The following is a 17500-nucleotide window of genomic DNA, read 5'->3' on the forward strand; positions in this document are numbered from 1 at the left end:
AGTGTTTTGTCTCATGCACTTAAGTTAGTCATTGTAGTCTGCCATGTTAGATTTGCCTTTGTGTAATCTCAATAACTGTCAATACTGTTGAGGAAATAGAGCTTTTTGCTACAAAAATTAATTATTGTATTTACTGATGATGGACAGTGTGTTATGGGTAACAGTATGTTTTTAAATGCTAGAAACATCAGCGTTCCACGTGGTGTTTGAGTATCTTTGTGTGCAAATAGGGTTTACCAATACCTAAAACTTTTAAATGTAATGAAAGTTTATACATTAGTGGTAGCAGTATGCGTGTGTGTGTGTGTGTGTGTGTGTGTGTGTGTGTGTGTGTGTGTGTGTGTGTGTGTGTGTTTGAGTATTTCTGGGTTAGGGTTAGAGTAAGGGGGAGATAAGGGGATGAATGTAGTGTTGTGCACATGTGGTTATGTGAGGTGTACGTGTCTGAGTATCTGTTATAGTGGTACTGTTAAGAAAAGGGATTTTCAAATGGTGATAGGCTTAAAATGGCTGGATTAGACTTATATTTAGCCTACACAAATAAGGTGGTATAGGGGGATGAAGAAATATTTTTCTTTGCTCCCCACAGCTGACCATTACCTGCTCCCCAGGTTACCTCTCCCCATTCAGTGGGTCTGCTGAATAGCTGCATAGTTGGGCTGGTTTGGTTAGCTGTTACATACTTACATCAACTTTATTACAAGCTGAGATAAGTACAAACTTGCAGTGTTATAAGATAGTACTGCATTTTATTTTTTCTGTTTTATTGTTTCATTGAATATTGTGTTAAAAATAATACTGCATTTATCTGCTTATTTATTTGTTTCACTGAAAACTGTGAGCCCTCTCTCTGTCTGCAGTTAGTGGGTTTATTCATCTCACTTCATTGATATTCGGTGTTGAAGTCTTAGACTAGAGGGTTTCTCTTTGCCTTTAAGTCTTACTCCCTTATCTCTGAAATTATTTCTGCTGAATAGCTGCATACTTGAGCTGTTTGGTTAGCTGTTGCATACCTACATCAACTTTATGACAAGCTGAGATAAGTACAAACTTGAAGTGTTATAAGATAGTACTGCATTTTATTTTTTCTGTTTTATTGTTTCATTGCATATTGTGTTAAAAATAGTACTGCATTTATCTATCTGCTTATCTGCTTATTTGACATTGGCCTGTCTTAGGTTAACTCTAACTGCTATTTAGGGCCAGTGAGGAGATAAAGGCACCCTGTGGCAGCATTATACTGTTGCTATGGTCCAAGGATGCAGGTTTCCACCTCCATGTGTTCACCAACTCACATCTCAGTGATAGACATATAAGAGGCATAATGGCATATTACCCTCCCTCCACAGTGATTCAGCAAGCATCCTTCCTACATGATGACAGTAAGACCTTGCACTGCCTCTACTGAGAATCAATCACAACATGAATCCAAATGGGCTCCACACCCTCCAAGATGGGCACAGCCATCTTCCCCTGATAGCAGTTTCAGGAGCTCAAGCCACTAATCAAATTCAGGTTGCCTGATCTGTAGCCATGGCATTATCTCTCTATCCCATGGAGCTGGTGTAACAGCAAACAAACAGTGACAGAAATTTTAAAAGGGCATTGCCAAAAATCATTTAAATGTGGGTTTGTCAAACAGACTACAGGATACCAAAAGCTTTGGGACTTCGGTAAAGAAGAGTTTGCGCTATGAATATGTGCATAAATAAATAGTGCCAATAAAGTAACTGAAAAACAACAGTAAAAAAAAGGAAAGACACCATGTCTGGCATAGTTGTGTGAAGAAAGGGCATATTGCCAAGTATTGTGGAGACAAAAACAAGAGCAGAAACTTCGATGTAAACAACTTATGAAGATGGAGGAGTTAAATAGGGCATGGAATGTGACCAGGTAACAGTTTACTTGGTCGAATTGGCCTTCTGCAATTGTGCTACCTTAAAGTTGATGAAATGCATAATTAGAGTAAAGGGGCCAGAGGCGCAGGGTTGGCTTCCCTCTAGTAGTATGATATCATTAATGAAAGCACAATATATTTACAAGTGTAAAGGCTGATTCACTGAAGACTATTGAGGTGGTATTTTTTCGTGGGGAAAGAAATGGTACCTGACTACTCACGTGGAGTCACAGGCTCAGTTTGAGAAAGTCCTACACAAAGTAGCTGTGATGCCCTCTTCCTTAACCATTATATCATCACTGGGAATCCTACTTTTAAAGTTCTTTGGCAGACATAGGAAGAGGAGAAAAAATACAAAATGTAATACCTTTATCCTGCTGCCACTGCTGGTTGAGCACAATTTACTTGTAGTTGCTCCAGAACACAAGGGTGGAACACTCTATGTATAGGCAAAGACAATAGGGTATTGAAATATAATAGCAAGGTAAAATCACCCTAGCTATTAGCAGATAATGGTTCCATCAAAGATCCTTGACCCAAAACAATCGCTCTACTTGGTGATTTGGTAGGATGTTTGTGTATTTTGGGGAGTAGGTATAGACATTGTGACCTAGGATCTTGGATGGTCAATTGATAACCAGTCCTCTGATCAATGATCCTTTCCTCCTGTGCCAGTTTTAGAAAGGCATCAATTTCTTGTTTGAACCTAAATGTTGGATCCAGGTGCATATACATGTAAAATTTACTATTGGACGGTTATGATATAGCTTCTGTTTCATACATGTTCCAATCCATGATGAATACTGCCCCCCCCCTTTGTCAACTGGTAAAATAAGCAGGTCATGATTGTTGCTGAGTTTATGTAGGGCATCCCGTACTTGTTTGGTAAGATTCTGTTTATTACTGATGTATATATTCATGTTGAAATGTAAATCTTTAAGCACGCATTCTTTAAAGACTGAGACATGTTTGTCCATGGGAGGTATAAAACTGGATTTACGGAAAAGAAATCCAGTAGATATTTGAGTTTGAGTTGAGTCTGAAAAAAGTAATATGAGGTTAAGAATTCTGCAAAATTCATGAATATCATTTACAAAAACATGTTCACCCACAACAAAAGATGGAACAAAATTGAATCCTTTGTTCAATAATTTTATTTCAACATCTGACAAAGGTTTGGAAGAAATGTTGTGAACATTATTGGTGTTTAATGTGTAAGGATCTTGTCCAAAAGTTGCTGGATGTTGTGTACCTCTCCGGTGTTTCCTACCCCCCCTGTGTTTCTTACCCTAAAGGGTCAATACTAGGTTTCCTTTTCGCTACTGGAGATTTCTCAGTGGAGATAGGATCGAGATCCGTGGCTGAGGACGAGTCATCTTCTGATGTCCCCACATGGGTGTAACTTCTGTTCCTAAGTATGGATCTGGGTCTTTTTTTCTTATTGATTTGTTTGTTTCCTAAATCCTGAAATCTAACACTCTTGTTTGTACCAAATGGTTTACCTCTGTCACAATCTGAAATGTTTCTATTAAATTTTTGTGTTTTCTTTTTTATCAATTGCTGTTCCAAAGCTGAAAGGTCTGTAGCCAAAGCATTCAGATGTTTACTGAAGAAGGATTCCCCTTCATATATTCTAACTTCCTCACAGTTGTTAGTTACTTCAACAACATTTTGATCTATGCTTCTTTCATAATGTGAGATGAGAGTATCCACAAACAGCATAGAAGCTTTGTGTTGGGCCTGAGCCCAATCTTAAGATAATTTCTCATCTATCTGACTAACCAAGGGTTGGGTGCGAACACACAAACACCTAGGGGTGATATCCTTTCATTTATATGCTTTAAAAAGCTTCAAATGTCAAATGTTAGATCTAAGTGTCCTCATACTCTTTGTAAATTTTTGGAATAATACCCCACAGAGACAATCAGGATTGTCCTTATCCAAAGTTGTGTTATCTGAATCTAATGGTTGTAATCCAAAAACTGTCAAATTATCACGGTCTGCTGAGAGACCTTCCAACAGTTTTGTAAGATCCATGATTAATCCTATATGTGGGAATGAACTGACTAACACTGTGCTTCTTCAACCAAAATAGTGTGGCTTAAGACCAAAAATTGCTTCTCCAACTCAGTTTAACAAGAGTTGGTTATAATATACAACTGTTGGTCAAAAATAAAAACTAAATATCAATGAACTATAAATGACATGAACGACATGAACAATATTTCCCATATTTTGATTAATATAAAAATGTAAGCATATCAATACTATAGATCCTGAGTAGAGAACCCGATGGTTAGATAGCCTACTAATCAAATAATTGACTGAATACAAAGTGCAGCCAGTTAATGTCCATAAAATAATTGTGTTAATTATATACACATTATGAATGTTAAACCGAAATTCAAAATCCATCAGTATGGAGCCATTATACCCTTAAAGCAGTAATGCCTCAAACAATAATAAAGGGAATGCAATAACTGGGAATACGACTGTTGAAGTTATTAATAAATCAAACACTGCTGTTTGATTCAAAAAAATGGCCGACATTCGTCTCTGCCAAATAAGTCACTTCTGACTAGTTGTAAAGCATAATGTTATCTATGCAAAAATCAAGAACTTCAGCACAAGAAGTACATCTTTATAAGAGTTGACTTTCGTCTCAACTCAGACCTGCAATAAGCGCATAAACTAACTTTCTTCTCCACTTGTTGATTTCATGTGCTGAAAATCAAAACATAATATAAGGACCTCAATGGGCTTTTGTTATTTCAAACCATAGCTACCAAAATCAAATCCCAGTATGTATGCCTGTTAAGTAATGTTAAATCAAAAATTGTAGGCATATAACTCCATATTGGTGGATGTTGAAAAATAATCTCAAAGTAAAAAACTAACACCAGCTGAGATGACTGCAGTTTGTATCCCCAACTGGTATATAATTTTGATAGGGCTTAATATTTTTGTTATAAAAACCAAGACCTATGTATAGTTAGTTTGTATAAATAATAACCCTAAATAGTGTCACCAATAAACTTGTATACTGAACATATGTATAATCTGCATCATAATCAAGTTACAAAATAGGTGCATCCTTCAATCATAACATATTAAGTGCAAAAACACTGATGTATTAGGTATTTATAAAAAGTGTTGATCCAATCAACCAGTTATTTTTCTGGTTAAATGTCCCTTCAAAACGATATAGCAAATAAAGACAAAAATTCCAGTACCAAATTCATACGAGCTCCAAATTAAATTCTGAACACTATTTTAATCCCTGATAGTCAAATGGAATGGTTATTCAGTCACCACAATAATTGCAAATCCAAATTGACCCCACAAAAAAGTATTGAAGCCGCTATGTCTTCTAAACTTCTGATACAAGATGGCGTCTATCAAAAAAAGTCTTACCAAGCCGAAAACGTTCTTATGACAAAATAGTGGATTACACCAACAATTCTCAACACTTGGTATATCTAGAAGGCCAACTGGAAAAATTTAAGTCCAGCAATCCCCTAGAATCCACCCTGATTGTAAACACCAAGCAAAAGCCCGTGCTACAAAATACTGTACATTGGCCAGCACACATAAATCGTGATATGTTCCTAAAGTCTTAAATCGCTATATAATTGGGCAGTTGACGTGCAGGATCAAATTAGAATATGGTTCTTAGTTCCATTCACCTTCGTGTAAACACATAGCCACCAAACAGCCACTTTAAAGCGTAACTTCCTCCGTGTTTGTAGAGAAACAAGTGATTTGTAAAACCTCAAGCCAAAGCTTTCACAAAGCCCCTTGCTACAAAATAATGCCCATTCGCCAGCACACATCGAACGTAAAATGTTCCTGAAATATTAAATCACTGGATTGTTGAATAGTTGACTTGCCAGGATCAGAATCAAATTAGAATGTAGTCCTGAGTATCCATTCTCTTTAGTGTAAACACATAACCACCAAACAAACCACTTTATAGCGTAGCTTCCTCCATATTTGTAGTGAGACAAGTAATGTTCATTTCAGCCTACAGTATAGAATAGAAAGTCATTACCTGGTTCAACACCCAGATAAACACCATCCATGTAGAACCAGCAGCAAACACGAAGTATATATCAAGTTCATTAGAACATAATGAATCCAAAAATTGTATCCAGGACTAAAGCAAGATGCAAAATACAAAATGTGTAGAAGACTCTGAGTCCCATAATGTAATCCAAAAGTAGTTAAGCCACAAATCAATTCTATCTCCACCAAGGAGTCTCCAGGTAGACCGATTGTTTCGGGTCAAGGATCTTTGACGGAACCATTATCTGCTTTTCTTACAGAATATCTACAACCACTTCTTCCTCTGGTCAGATCCAGAATTAAAGATATCATCCAGTTTCTCAATATCATAAATGACACACAGTTGGAACCAGGTTGGCTTTTATGCACATTGGACGTTACTGCACTATACACCAATATCTCACATTGTGCAGGATTGGAAGCTATTCAATTCTGGCTTAATAAAGCTGAGCTATATACTCCCGGTTTCAACACTCTTCTCGTTTGCTTAGCTGAACATGTTCTTACTAAGAATGTTTTTTACTTTCATGGGAGATATTACTGGCAGTTAAGCAGTACGGCTATGGGAGCATCTTTCGCTCCCGTTTATGCAGATCTCTTTATGGGCTACATCAAAGAACAATTGATATATGATGAGAACCACAATATATTTTTGGATAACATGGATATTTGGAGATGTTATCTAGATGACTGTTGGATGGTGTGGAGGGGGGAGGCTGGATATGCACAGGAATTTGTAGAATACTTAAATGAAAATAAGTGGGGAATACACTTTACACTTAATTATGATTATAAAATAATCACATTCCTGGACGTTCATATTTTATGTCAGGATGACCATACACTTGAAATGGAGGTCTATAGAAAATTCCCCCAATTTAACACCTTACTTCATGCTTCCAATCATTACCTCTTCCACATCATTCGGAACATCCCAAAATCCCAATTTCTATGCATTAAGCATATATGTTCATCAGATGTAGTCTATAATACCAGTAAAAACAATCTATCCCAAAGATTTCTAAATAGGGGTTATCATGCAGACAACATCAACAGGGCATGTGCTTTTGCTACTGAACAAGATAGGAAGAATTTGTTGACTTATGGTAAGGGATCCAGGAAAAGGGATGGACAGTCTCCCCAACCCATTTACCTGGTTACAACATTTGGATGCAATACAGATGGCTTCAAAAATATTATTAATAACCATTGGGACATCCCGTTGGCCAATGAGAAATTAGCTGGAATGCTTTCCCCACAATGTCTTTTCTCTTATAGAAGAGGTTGTGCCATCAATTCCCATTTAACCCACTACAAACATTTCACCCCTACTGCCACACAACAAGTCACTTTACTTGGGGACAAGCTAGTGGGCAGTAATCCATGTGGCCATTGTAGTTCTTGTACACGTTTGCGAAACAAAGGAATTTACCAGCAGCAATACTCCGCATATTTTTGAAATCAGATGCTTCAGCAACTGCAGCAGTGACTGGGTCATCTATCTGGCCACCTGTTTTTGCTCTGCTTTTTATGTAGGGCAAACATCTCGGCCATTAAAACATTGGATTAGTGAACATCTTAGTGACATAAGAAACAAAAGAATATCTAATGCTCTTTATAAACATACAGTGACCCATGCCACTGCAAAATTTCAATTTGCAATTATTGACAAAATCCAAGGACACAAATATAATAAAGCAGGTTGGCACTTTATATTAAATAATAAAGAATCTGGTTGGATTGTCAGGCTGGGGGCGCTGTTTAAGCCCGGCCTTAATGAATTAAGCTAATTCTGGCATGTACCAATCAACTTTGACTCTGGTTTAACTTTATACTATTTAAATGTGTAATGGATTAATGTCAGTTAATGCACTGAAGAAGGCTGTAAGTTTTGCCAAAACCGGTTTGCTGTTTTGTCACATTAAATCTTAAATTTTACCTATCTCCCTGGTGCTGCACTTATTTTGTGCTTTCAACCAAGCACAAACCCATGCAAATGCTGCATTTAAATACCACAAAAATGAAAGTAAAATAGAAACACTGGAATTGACCAATCAACCCCTGTCCCTGAGGTCTTAGCTCAGCACCCTATCCCAGACCAGTTGCAACCAGTTCACTTACTCTCACTAAATGCAGGCAGACCATGGCCAGCACAAGATGCCATAAAAGGAAACACGGGAATCACACAAACAGATCTGAATACAGCAAAACCTGTAACCAGACTATGCTAAAGATATTTAAACTCTGTTTAGGTCAATTTATCATGGGAGAACAGATGTACACTTAAATATAACATTAGCAAACAAGAGCAAACTAATTTAAACAAATTAGCCAATTAACCAATAAAGAAGCTCAAAACTGAGCCCTGTTCCAGCAGTCTCAATCAGACAAGTTCTAACTGCACACTCCTGCCACTAGGGTGCAGGGAAACCCTCTCCAAAAAGATGGCCTGGATTAGTGCTCAAGTTAACCAAACAAAGTTAGATTCAGCAGGTCTGAATCTAGTCTATGCTACAGCAAACAAGGTGCACCAATTTCATAAAGAAACAGTTCAAATAAGCAGGCACAATAAGCCTTTAACCAGCAATTCCCAGCTCAGAAGGGCAGAATCTACCCTCTCCTCCCACAAGAGTGCAGACCACAAACATTCTTAATGTAAAATAACTAGCATGAAGCCCAAGTGCTTAAACCAGAACTAAGACACTTTTAGAATAACAGACACTAAGCCTTCAACCAGCAGTTCCCAACTTAAAAGGATGTAAGCTACCTCTCCTGCTGCAAGAGTGCAGACCACAAACCATCTTAATGTAAAAAAACTGGCCTGAAGCCCAAGTGCTTAAACCAAAAGGCTGAGAATAACGGTTACAATTTAATCAGGCTACTAACAAGCAGTAATAAATGCAGCAGAATAAATGCAATTGAGTAATTTTAAGAACAGCAGCAAAAGCAAAACAAAGTAATAAAGCAGGAAGAAACACAAATACAGTAAAAGCAGATGAATAAAGTGCAATTTTTTTAGGTTTAGTGGGAAGGGATGAAACATGATAATTTAAGGTTGAGAAACTAAGTGGAGTGGGTCTTCTCAAGTAATCTCTCTGTACTCATTAGAATAAGCTGATGAGATGGGACTGGGAGGTGTGTCCAAAATTAGATTTATAGTAGGTGCGGGCAACTCAAAAACAACCAAATACTCAGAGCAATGTAGACCACACAAACACTTCAGCTAACTACAGATATTTCTGAATAAAAGAACAATGCTGTCTCTCAGTTCCTCCCACTAATTAACTGATTTGAATTCATTTCCCAGCAATGGGGAGGGAATGTACTCTTGAGGTGGTGTTATTTAAAAGAGACATTCAACTGAGATCTCAGCTGCTTGAGAACATAAATTGCATGGATCTAAAATATCTTAGGGCACTTAAAGTGTCGATTAACTTTTCTAGTGTCCTATACAGATTTTCCCTAGTACCTCTAGCCTTCTCTTAAAGTAGCCAATGCCTAGTGGGGCAAACACTGTCAGCAAAAATGAATTAATGAATGAATGAATAAATAAATAAATACAATAAATAAATACCTGTAGTGCATTGTCTTCTTGAATTATTTCTTGTTATTTATTTCTTCATGATTATGTCATTTTGCAATTTCTTATCTTGTACTTCGGCCAGTTTTGGTGATATAGAGGGGTGACCTATTAGCCTGACGAGCCTGGTCTGCAAGGCCATGGAATGTATCATCATGGAACTCATAAACAAATACATTGGTAACCTCCAAACTCTGGATCCCACCCAGTTCACGTTTGTGAAAGGCAGATCATGCCTCTTGAACCTGATCAACTTCTTTGAGGCAGTCACCAAAGCTGTGGATGAGGGTAAAGTGGTTCACACAGCCTATCTTGAGCTCGCCAAGGCTTTCAACACCATCCCCATTCTGGAATTATAGTTAAACTCACTAAACTAGGTATAAATCCCTACGTCACAAGATGGGTTGCCAACTGGCTCACTGACAGAACCCACGCTGTAAAAGTTGCAGACTCCAAATCTGACCTCAAGGCAGTGACAAGTGGAATGCTACAGGGTTCCATCCTGGGACCTCTCCTGTTTGGTATCTACTTCTCTGAAGTACAGGCTAACACAGAAGGCCTCTGGCTGACGAAGTTCGCAGATGACTGCAAACTAGGAGCCATAGTCAAGTCCCCAAATGATGTGGACATCCTACAGAAGGGCCTCACTGAGACAGATGCCTGGTGTCAGAGCCATGGCTCAATGCCAAAAAGTGCAGTGTCATCCCCTTTGGTAAAAACTCTGTACCCATGAACTACCACATAGGCAGCAATCTACTTAACACCGAATGCATGATAAGAGACCTTGGGACCCAGGTGGACAGTAGTCTCTCCTTTGATAGTCACATTGCCACAGTAGTCAGGAAATCCTTCTGTGTGGCACACCTCATCATAAAAGGGTTCTCATCCAGGAAAAAAGAGGAAATTGTTCCCCTCTACTCATCACTCATTAGACCCATTATAGAGTACAATGCCCCTTTTGGAATGTACCTCACAAGACATCTGCAGCAGCTGGAAAGGCCACAGAAGTACCTCACAAAGAGAATTACTGGCCTCAAACAAATGCCCTACACTGACCGCCTCAAAAAACTCCAGCTTTACTCCGTAGCATATCGCCTACTCCGAGGTGATCTCTGCCTAACATATAAAGCTATGTCAAATCCATAGCTGTTGGACATGCTACACCTAAAGAAATCCCAATCCCTCCAAGCTACGTGCTCTAGGGAGTTAAACCTTGTCACCACAATAAACAGGACTTGCTAGAGGGATAGATTCCTGTCCCAGAAACTTCCTATACTCTGGAACAAGCTACCCATCTATGTCAAGCAAAGCTCTTCATTAGCACTCTTCAAGAAAAATCTTGACAAGTAGATGGGAAATAGGAAATACACCCTGAGGATCACTTCTGTGTCTCTGCTGGACAGTAGCACAGGAAAATAACTTTCTTGGGTGGCGTAAGCTATGGTACCTTGCTGGCTAGGCTTATGTAGGCCCTTGGGCCGATAGCCTAGTACCTACCTATGAACCTATGAAAGCCCTCACTATGTCCGGGTGACCTAAGTTTGACCAGTGGCTTGTGCACTTGATGACTCTGGCAGGGCAGGATGAGCTTGCTTACCTTGGAGTGGGGTGGGTTGAGATGTAGTTGACCTCACACTGCCACAATCCACCAGAGGAACATTGACATTGCAAATGCACAGCCTGTGTGAATGCTAGGCTAAACAAGCTATTGCTGATAGTAGCTTTCAGTATGGGTATGTATAATCATTCACTCACATGGCAAAGGCACTGTGGGCCTCTGCACTGATGCAGATCACATTTTCCTCCACCATGGGTTGGATTATAGCCATTACAAATACCCTCACTGGTAATTTTCCAGTGAAGGCACAAAGCACCTACAGTGGTGTCTCAATGAATGCCTCTTGGACAGGTCTTGCCCTCTTGCCCTGGAAGCAGGTGAAATTCTTATTGTTAGAGAATGAACAAACAAATCCCATTTAGAGGAAGCCTGATGAGCCATATGCACAGGGGCAAAGCCAGTTAGAAAAAAATGTATATATTATCTTGTATTTTGTTGATTTTCAGCAGTCATATGTCAGCTTTAATTTGGTTAGTCAGGCTGTTTGGAGTCATGCAACAAGAGTATCAGGGTTGTACATATCGAACCCACTGTAGCACAGTATAGCTGTTTTATAGCATATTGGTCCTAATGCACTAGCTTATATTGTCACCATCCTATCTGACCTGCCTAGAAAGAAATGCTGTACTGAGACAGAAAGAAAGAAATAGAGAAACTGCATGCCATGACATGGCAGATTCATTATCCTACATGCACTGATATTTTAACTTAGTTTGTTATGTTTTACATTTGTGGATTTACAGGGGTTAAACAACAAGAAGAACTTGCCATCAGGGGGAGCTATGCTTCGCTGCTTAGACAATATGGCTGCTTTCATGGAAGCACTACCTATGGATTCTCCCAGCAACCTATGGACAACAATTTGTAATCAGTTCCAAGCTTTCCTGACAAAACTACCATGTGTCTTACCATTAAAGGTATGTAATATTTTTGATTAAAAAATAATGCCTCTGGACTTCAGCTGTCTGTGTTTTCATTTAGAAATATGAAGAGCAATAAAAGCATATTTATTCCTGAACTTATTCTGCTGATCAGGAGGAAATTGTTTTAAATGCTAGGTAGTTATTTGTGTCACGTAGAACAGGAACATTAATTACCTGTATAAAGACTGGAATGTGTGAGATGTGGAAGCCAGTAGAACTACCGCTTGTTTTATTACACAGAATTCTAAGGCCTAATAAGATGGCTTGTTTAAAAGCACATATGCGTGTTCTTTTTCACAGTAAAAAAATCAGTTTATTGAGATTCATGCTTTTAACATACAGCTACTGGTGGACTACTCTATAAAACAGCAGTACTAAATTCTAATCTTTTTATGCAGAAACTTCATTTGTCTTTACAGAGGGACATCAGAGATCCAGTTCCCATTTCTTTGTAGCTTGTCTTCTTCTAGTGGAAAACTTTAGCTTATCCACTACCTTCCCCCATTTGATGTTAACAAAAGTTGAACTAGAAAAAAGTCCTATAAATAAACAATGACTCGTACAGAGAAATCATGAGCATTTTTGGTAGTTCTAGCATCAGGTTGCATGTTTCAAGCCTTTTCTTTATTGAGGTGAACTTTGAATTGTAGACATGCATTACACTTTTCTAAATCTTATAGTTTGACAAATTCACATATTGTTCATCTGCCAAACACAAAGTGCAGTAATTCATATGTCACACTTGTGTCTTTTCAGTGTTCCTTAGATTCAGGATTAAGAATTATGATATGTCTCCTGAAAATATCCACTACTAATGCAACCAGGGTAAGTTGTGTGAAGTGATGTATATGTTGTGCATTTATTTCAGACCGATGTTTTGAAGGTTCTGTTGACTTGGTATTTTTTCAATGAGTGACTAATTCTTAGTAGTGAAGACATTTAAAAAGACGGTTGTAAACAGCTGGCTTCATGGTGCAGATGAATCATGGAAACATAGGATCAGTGGTATTAAAAGGCAAGTTTGTCTGAAAACCATGCGCTTCTTGCCAAATACCATATTTAAGATGTACTACACTCTTCCAGGATGGCAAAACATGTCATGTTGGGAATAAATTTATGGGTATTCATTCGGTCATCAAGATTAGTCTTGAGAGAGGCCAGTGTGCTACTCTGCTTTACAAGGAAGGGCAGTTTCTTTCACAGATGAAGCAACCGTTGAGTACCAAATCTATCCTACCAATGTATTTTATTTGTATGTTGGTGAAGCTTTGTATTCTTGCTCAGGGTGTTTTTATGGCTGTTTTTCCTGTGAAGGTGTAAGAGATCCATTATGATGGGGTCTTTGCTGACATGGAATGCCAGGCATGGGTCTCCATGCAGGATTCTATAAAAGACAAGGTACAGTGGCAGGGCTTCTAGTTTGTTTTGGTAGTTAGAGGCTTTTTAGTCAATAATCTTTTTCATTGGGTACATTTGGTGTATTTCTACATGATTTAGCTGGCTAGGTACTTGGTGAAAGGGGCATTTTACTCAATAACTGGTCTAATTAAGGCAGACTACAGTAGAACAATAACATCCTTTTAACTACATGAGATAACTTTGAAAATTAGTTGTGCTAGATAGGAGAATTTCACAATTATTGCTTCTAAACAGGGGTTAACAAAGAAGGAATTGTTGACTCAGTTGCCAAAATTCCTGACTTATTTGGGCATGTGTATCATAGAGCTTTCTATAGTGTAAGACATACATAAGGGGTGTTTCCCAAAAGTGACAGTTCTGTAAGTTTTTGCATTTAGTCTTAGTCCTTTCTCTTTACCCCATTTGTTTGTAAGGATTAGTTCTTTCTGAAGCAGTTCTGTGTCAATGAGAAAATAGACAATCATGCTTGCTTGCTTGCAGTCACTGGTGAATTTGCTAGTAGTAGCTAATGGTTTGTGGTATGCAGGTCAGAAAATATATACCAAAAGGAGGTGCCCTAGTATAGAGCCTTACAGTACTTTCATGATTACCTTCTTACTTTCTGAAGTGGTATCTGCCACCTTAATTGTTTGAATTCTCTATTTCAGTCAGTTTGCGATCCATCTTGTGTAAGAGTCTGCCTTTTGTCCTTTTAGCTTGATTGCAATGTTAGCATGGGGGTACAGTCTCAAAGGCTTTGGCCAGATCCAGATATAGTTTAAGAGAGCAGATTTGATATGTTCCATAGCCTTGCAAGTTAGGGTAGTTAGGTTAATAGGTCTCTAGTTCCCAGAATCTGTGGTTGGGTCCCCTTTTTGCTTCTTCCCTTTTCAAAAGATCCCACTTCCAGTTCTTTTATCTATTTAACAATATTCAATAATTCAGTTACAGCTGGTTTAAACATTGATTTCCATTTTCTAGTAACTGCTTTTTTGGCAGCTAATATCAGTAAATTTAATAAGGCCTTACTATGTCTAGTCAATTCAGATCCTGTGTCCTGGCTCAAAATAATTATTTCCTTAGTTTTCTCCATTTGCTCTCCCAATATTTCTTGCAAAGTACTCTGTGGGGAATTTTTTTAATTTGCCAACTCATTGCCCTTTCAAAAAACATGTCCCCAGTTATCTCTATTTTTTTCCATTACATCTGCAGCATTTTCCTGTGGAAAAAAATATTTGAAGTCTGCTTGGGGTATAAAATATCTATAGAGATACTTATAAGCAAACATCCTAAACCTTCTTGAACTTATCACATACTTGACAGCCATTGCTTTTCCACTCTTTTGCAGTCTTTTTTAACCTCCTCTGATGGATTCTTATAGCTATCATGCAGTATTTTATATGATCTACTAACTAACCCTTTTTTAACAGCAGATTCTGTTCTGGACTCAACTAAAAACTCTACCAGATTTATTTGTCTCTTAGGACTCCCCAGTCCCTTTCTCTTTGCCTGTACTCTGATATTAATCCCTGAAAGAAAAGGCAATCTCTAATCTGTAGTCCAAATGTTCTGCTTGGCTCCATCCCTCGCTTTCACCTTTCCCCTCTCTAGATATTTACTCCCAATACCTTAGTTCTTTTGTCAGTTTTCTCTGTACCTGAATGTCTATTCTGTCCTTATTTCTTGAGCACCCCCATGTTTCATTATCATCCCTTTCCACTTCATTTATAACATTCTGCTTGTGTTATGTATACAATCCTTAACTGCATAGCACTAAAATATCAGTATAAATCAGGTAATCCTAATCCACCTTGTTCCATGGGAAAGATTAATGTATTCCTCTTAAAACTCCACATCTCCCCCTTCCAAATAAATTTCTTCAACTCTTTAATTATTGTCCACAACTTCAATATGAATGACCTATATATAAAACTAAAGGGATTAAAAACATTCTCACTGCTTGTTTCTTACAATCCACATCCATAAACAACAGCTTCCAGCTTCTCAGTTTTTGTATTATATTTTGTGTTGTCTCTTCTCACACATCCTTAGCTGCTGTAACATAATCCTTTTTAATCTGTATACATACATAATTCATCTTATCATGGCCCCATATATATGAGTATTGCCGAACTAATCCATGTGTGGGTACATAATTTACTGCTATTGCCTTTGTTTTTTCTTTATTAATATTATATCCCAAAAAGACTTGGAACTATTTCAAAATGTTCCACAACATTGAAATGTCCTTTTTCTGGATTTATCAAGTAGAAAATATCATCTGCAAACAAAGCAAACTTTTCTTGAATACCATATAAAATAATATCCTTGAATGTGTCAGCCCCTGATTTTCTTTGCCGATGGCTCTAAGTATAAAGCAAATAACAAAAGGGGAAAGAGGACACCCCTGCCTGGTTCTTCTGTTCAAACAGCTTATCGGAGAGGAACTGTCCCACCTTAATTCATGCCTCCAATCCTTTATATATCCTTCTAATTGACACTGTTATTGCACCAGGGAATGCAAATGCTTCCATTGCCTACTCATAAAATCCCAGCTTGCTCTTTCAAATATTTCTCTGCATCACAGCCCAACAAAAACAGCAGCATTTTCTTACAATCTGCTTCTCTCTGGATCATCATTGTTCTATTAATGTTGCTAAATGTTTACCTCCCTTCTACAAAACCACGTTGATCCGTATCTATCAATCTTGTCAATGTGTTTTCCATTCTCTTAGCTAGTATAGACATAAACACTTTATAATCATGGTTCACAATTGAAGTGGGTTCAAATGAAGCTGTGTCTGTTGGGTCATATAGGTTCATCAGTTCATAGACAAGTACTAGGCTAGCTGCCCTGTGGGCCACTTTAAGCCTAGACAGTTTCCCTTTTTGTGCACAGATTAACCTACCCCATTTAGTGATAGACTGGTCTTACCCATCCCATGGTTGATGATTATGTACTACCTCTAATAAGAATAACTGAGATCATATCATAGATAATTTACAGAGACCCATGCATAGGATACAGCATACAAGAGCTCACTGTGTTCATTAGTATTACAGGGGATAGTCCTGGAGTACATTTTCTGCTTCCCATCCATAAATCCAAGTTGCACCTGACTATGGACAGGGATGAACTTAGTTTACTGTGCATAGAGAGTCTGTTGCAGCGCAGCAGTATCCTCTACTCTACCAAGGATATAGCAACCGGCCAGCGACCAAACATTAGGATACATTGTACGCATACTAACCACTGAAGGGCTTGAGGGCAGCCATATAAAATCAGTGAACAAAGTGCAAAACTTTCAGATCTTTCTTGTTGCTGAAGTGGACTCTCCCTGGAGACTTTGAGTAATGACAGTTGGCTAGTGCTTCACTAAGACTGGCCAGATAAGTACCATTCTGAGGAAAAGATTCCACTTTATTATTTTTCAGGGGAAAACATTTACTTTTCTCAACAGAAAATTATTTAAGCTTACAAATGTGTTTTTAGTGGTCTTTACCCTATATGGGTAATACAGCCACCACAGGTTTCTTCCAAGATGCTGGTGCTCCCCCTCTTTTAAAATACTATTAAACACAACCTTTCAAATTTTGCTCACTTTCCTTCCTCCTAACTTTCACTCTTCCACAGGAATATCACCTGTTGCTGGATTAACTATTAATTGTTGAGCCTTTTCTTCATCTAGCCTTGACATTGTATTACATACATATTTCCATTTGTGCCCTTTCTTGGTTTCCACATTCCTCTGCTTTATACACATTTTCATAAAATTTTCCAAATATCTCTAATACCTCTATAGGAGCTCTGGTTATTTCTTCTTTTGTCAAGTGCCTAAGTTTAGCAACAGCCATTTCTACTTTCTGCTGTAGTTATGATAAATGTTTTTTCTGGTCTGGAGTTGTTATTAAAAACAGCTACTTAGCAGTGTTTATAAACTCATGCATGTTATCTAAATACTCCCTTCTTTAATTTAGCCTCCTGCATTTGCTCCTTCTTCTTTTTCTTCTTCTGTGAG

The 17500-nt window shown here is 38.0% G+C and overlaps 1 protein-coding gene across 1 annotated transcript in view; it reads left to right on the plus strand.

The window, feature by feature from the left end:
- The window catches only part of UNC79 (unc-79 homolog, NALCN channel complex subunit), a 1772232-nt gene that overhangs the window by 1157879 nt on the left and 596853 nt on the right, over positions 1–17500 (plus strand). Inside the window, exons 39-40 of the mRNA XM_044074575.1 lie at positions 11904–12077; positions 12840–12908. Coding sequence (XP_043930510.1) covers positions 11904–12077; positions 12840–12908 — 243 coding nt within the window. The remainder of the gene's footprint in view (positions 1–11903; positions 12078–12839; positions 12909–17500) is intronic.

Source organism: Protopterus annectens, chromosome 6.part0, assembly GCF_019279795.1.
Source record: "Protopterus annectens isolate FY-2018-M chromosome 6.part0, PAN1.0, whole genome shotgun sequence".
In the NCBI taxonomy this organism is placed as follows: domain Eukaryota; kingdom Metazoa; phylum Chordata; order Ceratodontiformes; family Protopteridae; genus Protopterus; species Protopterus annectens.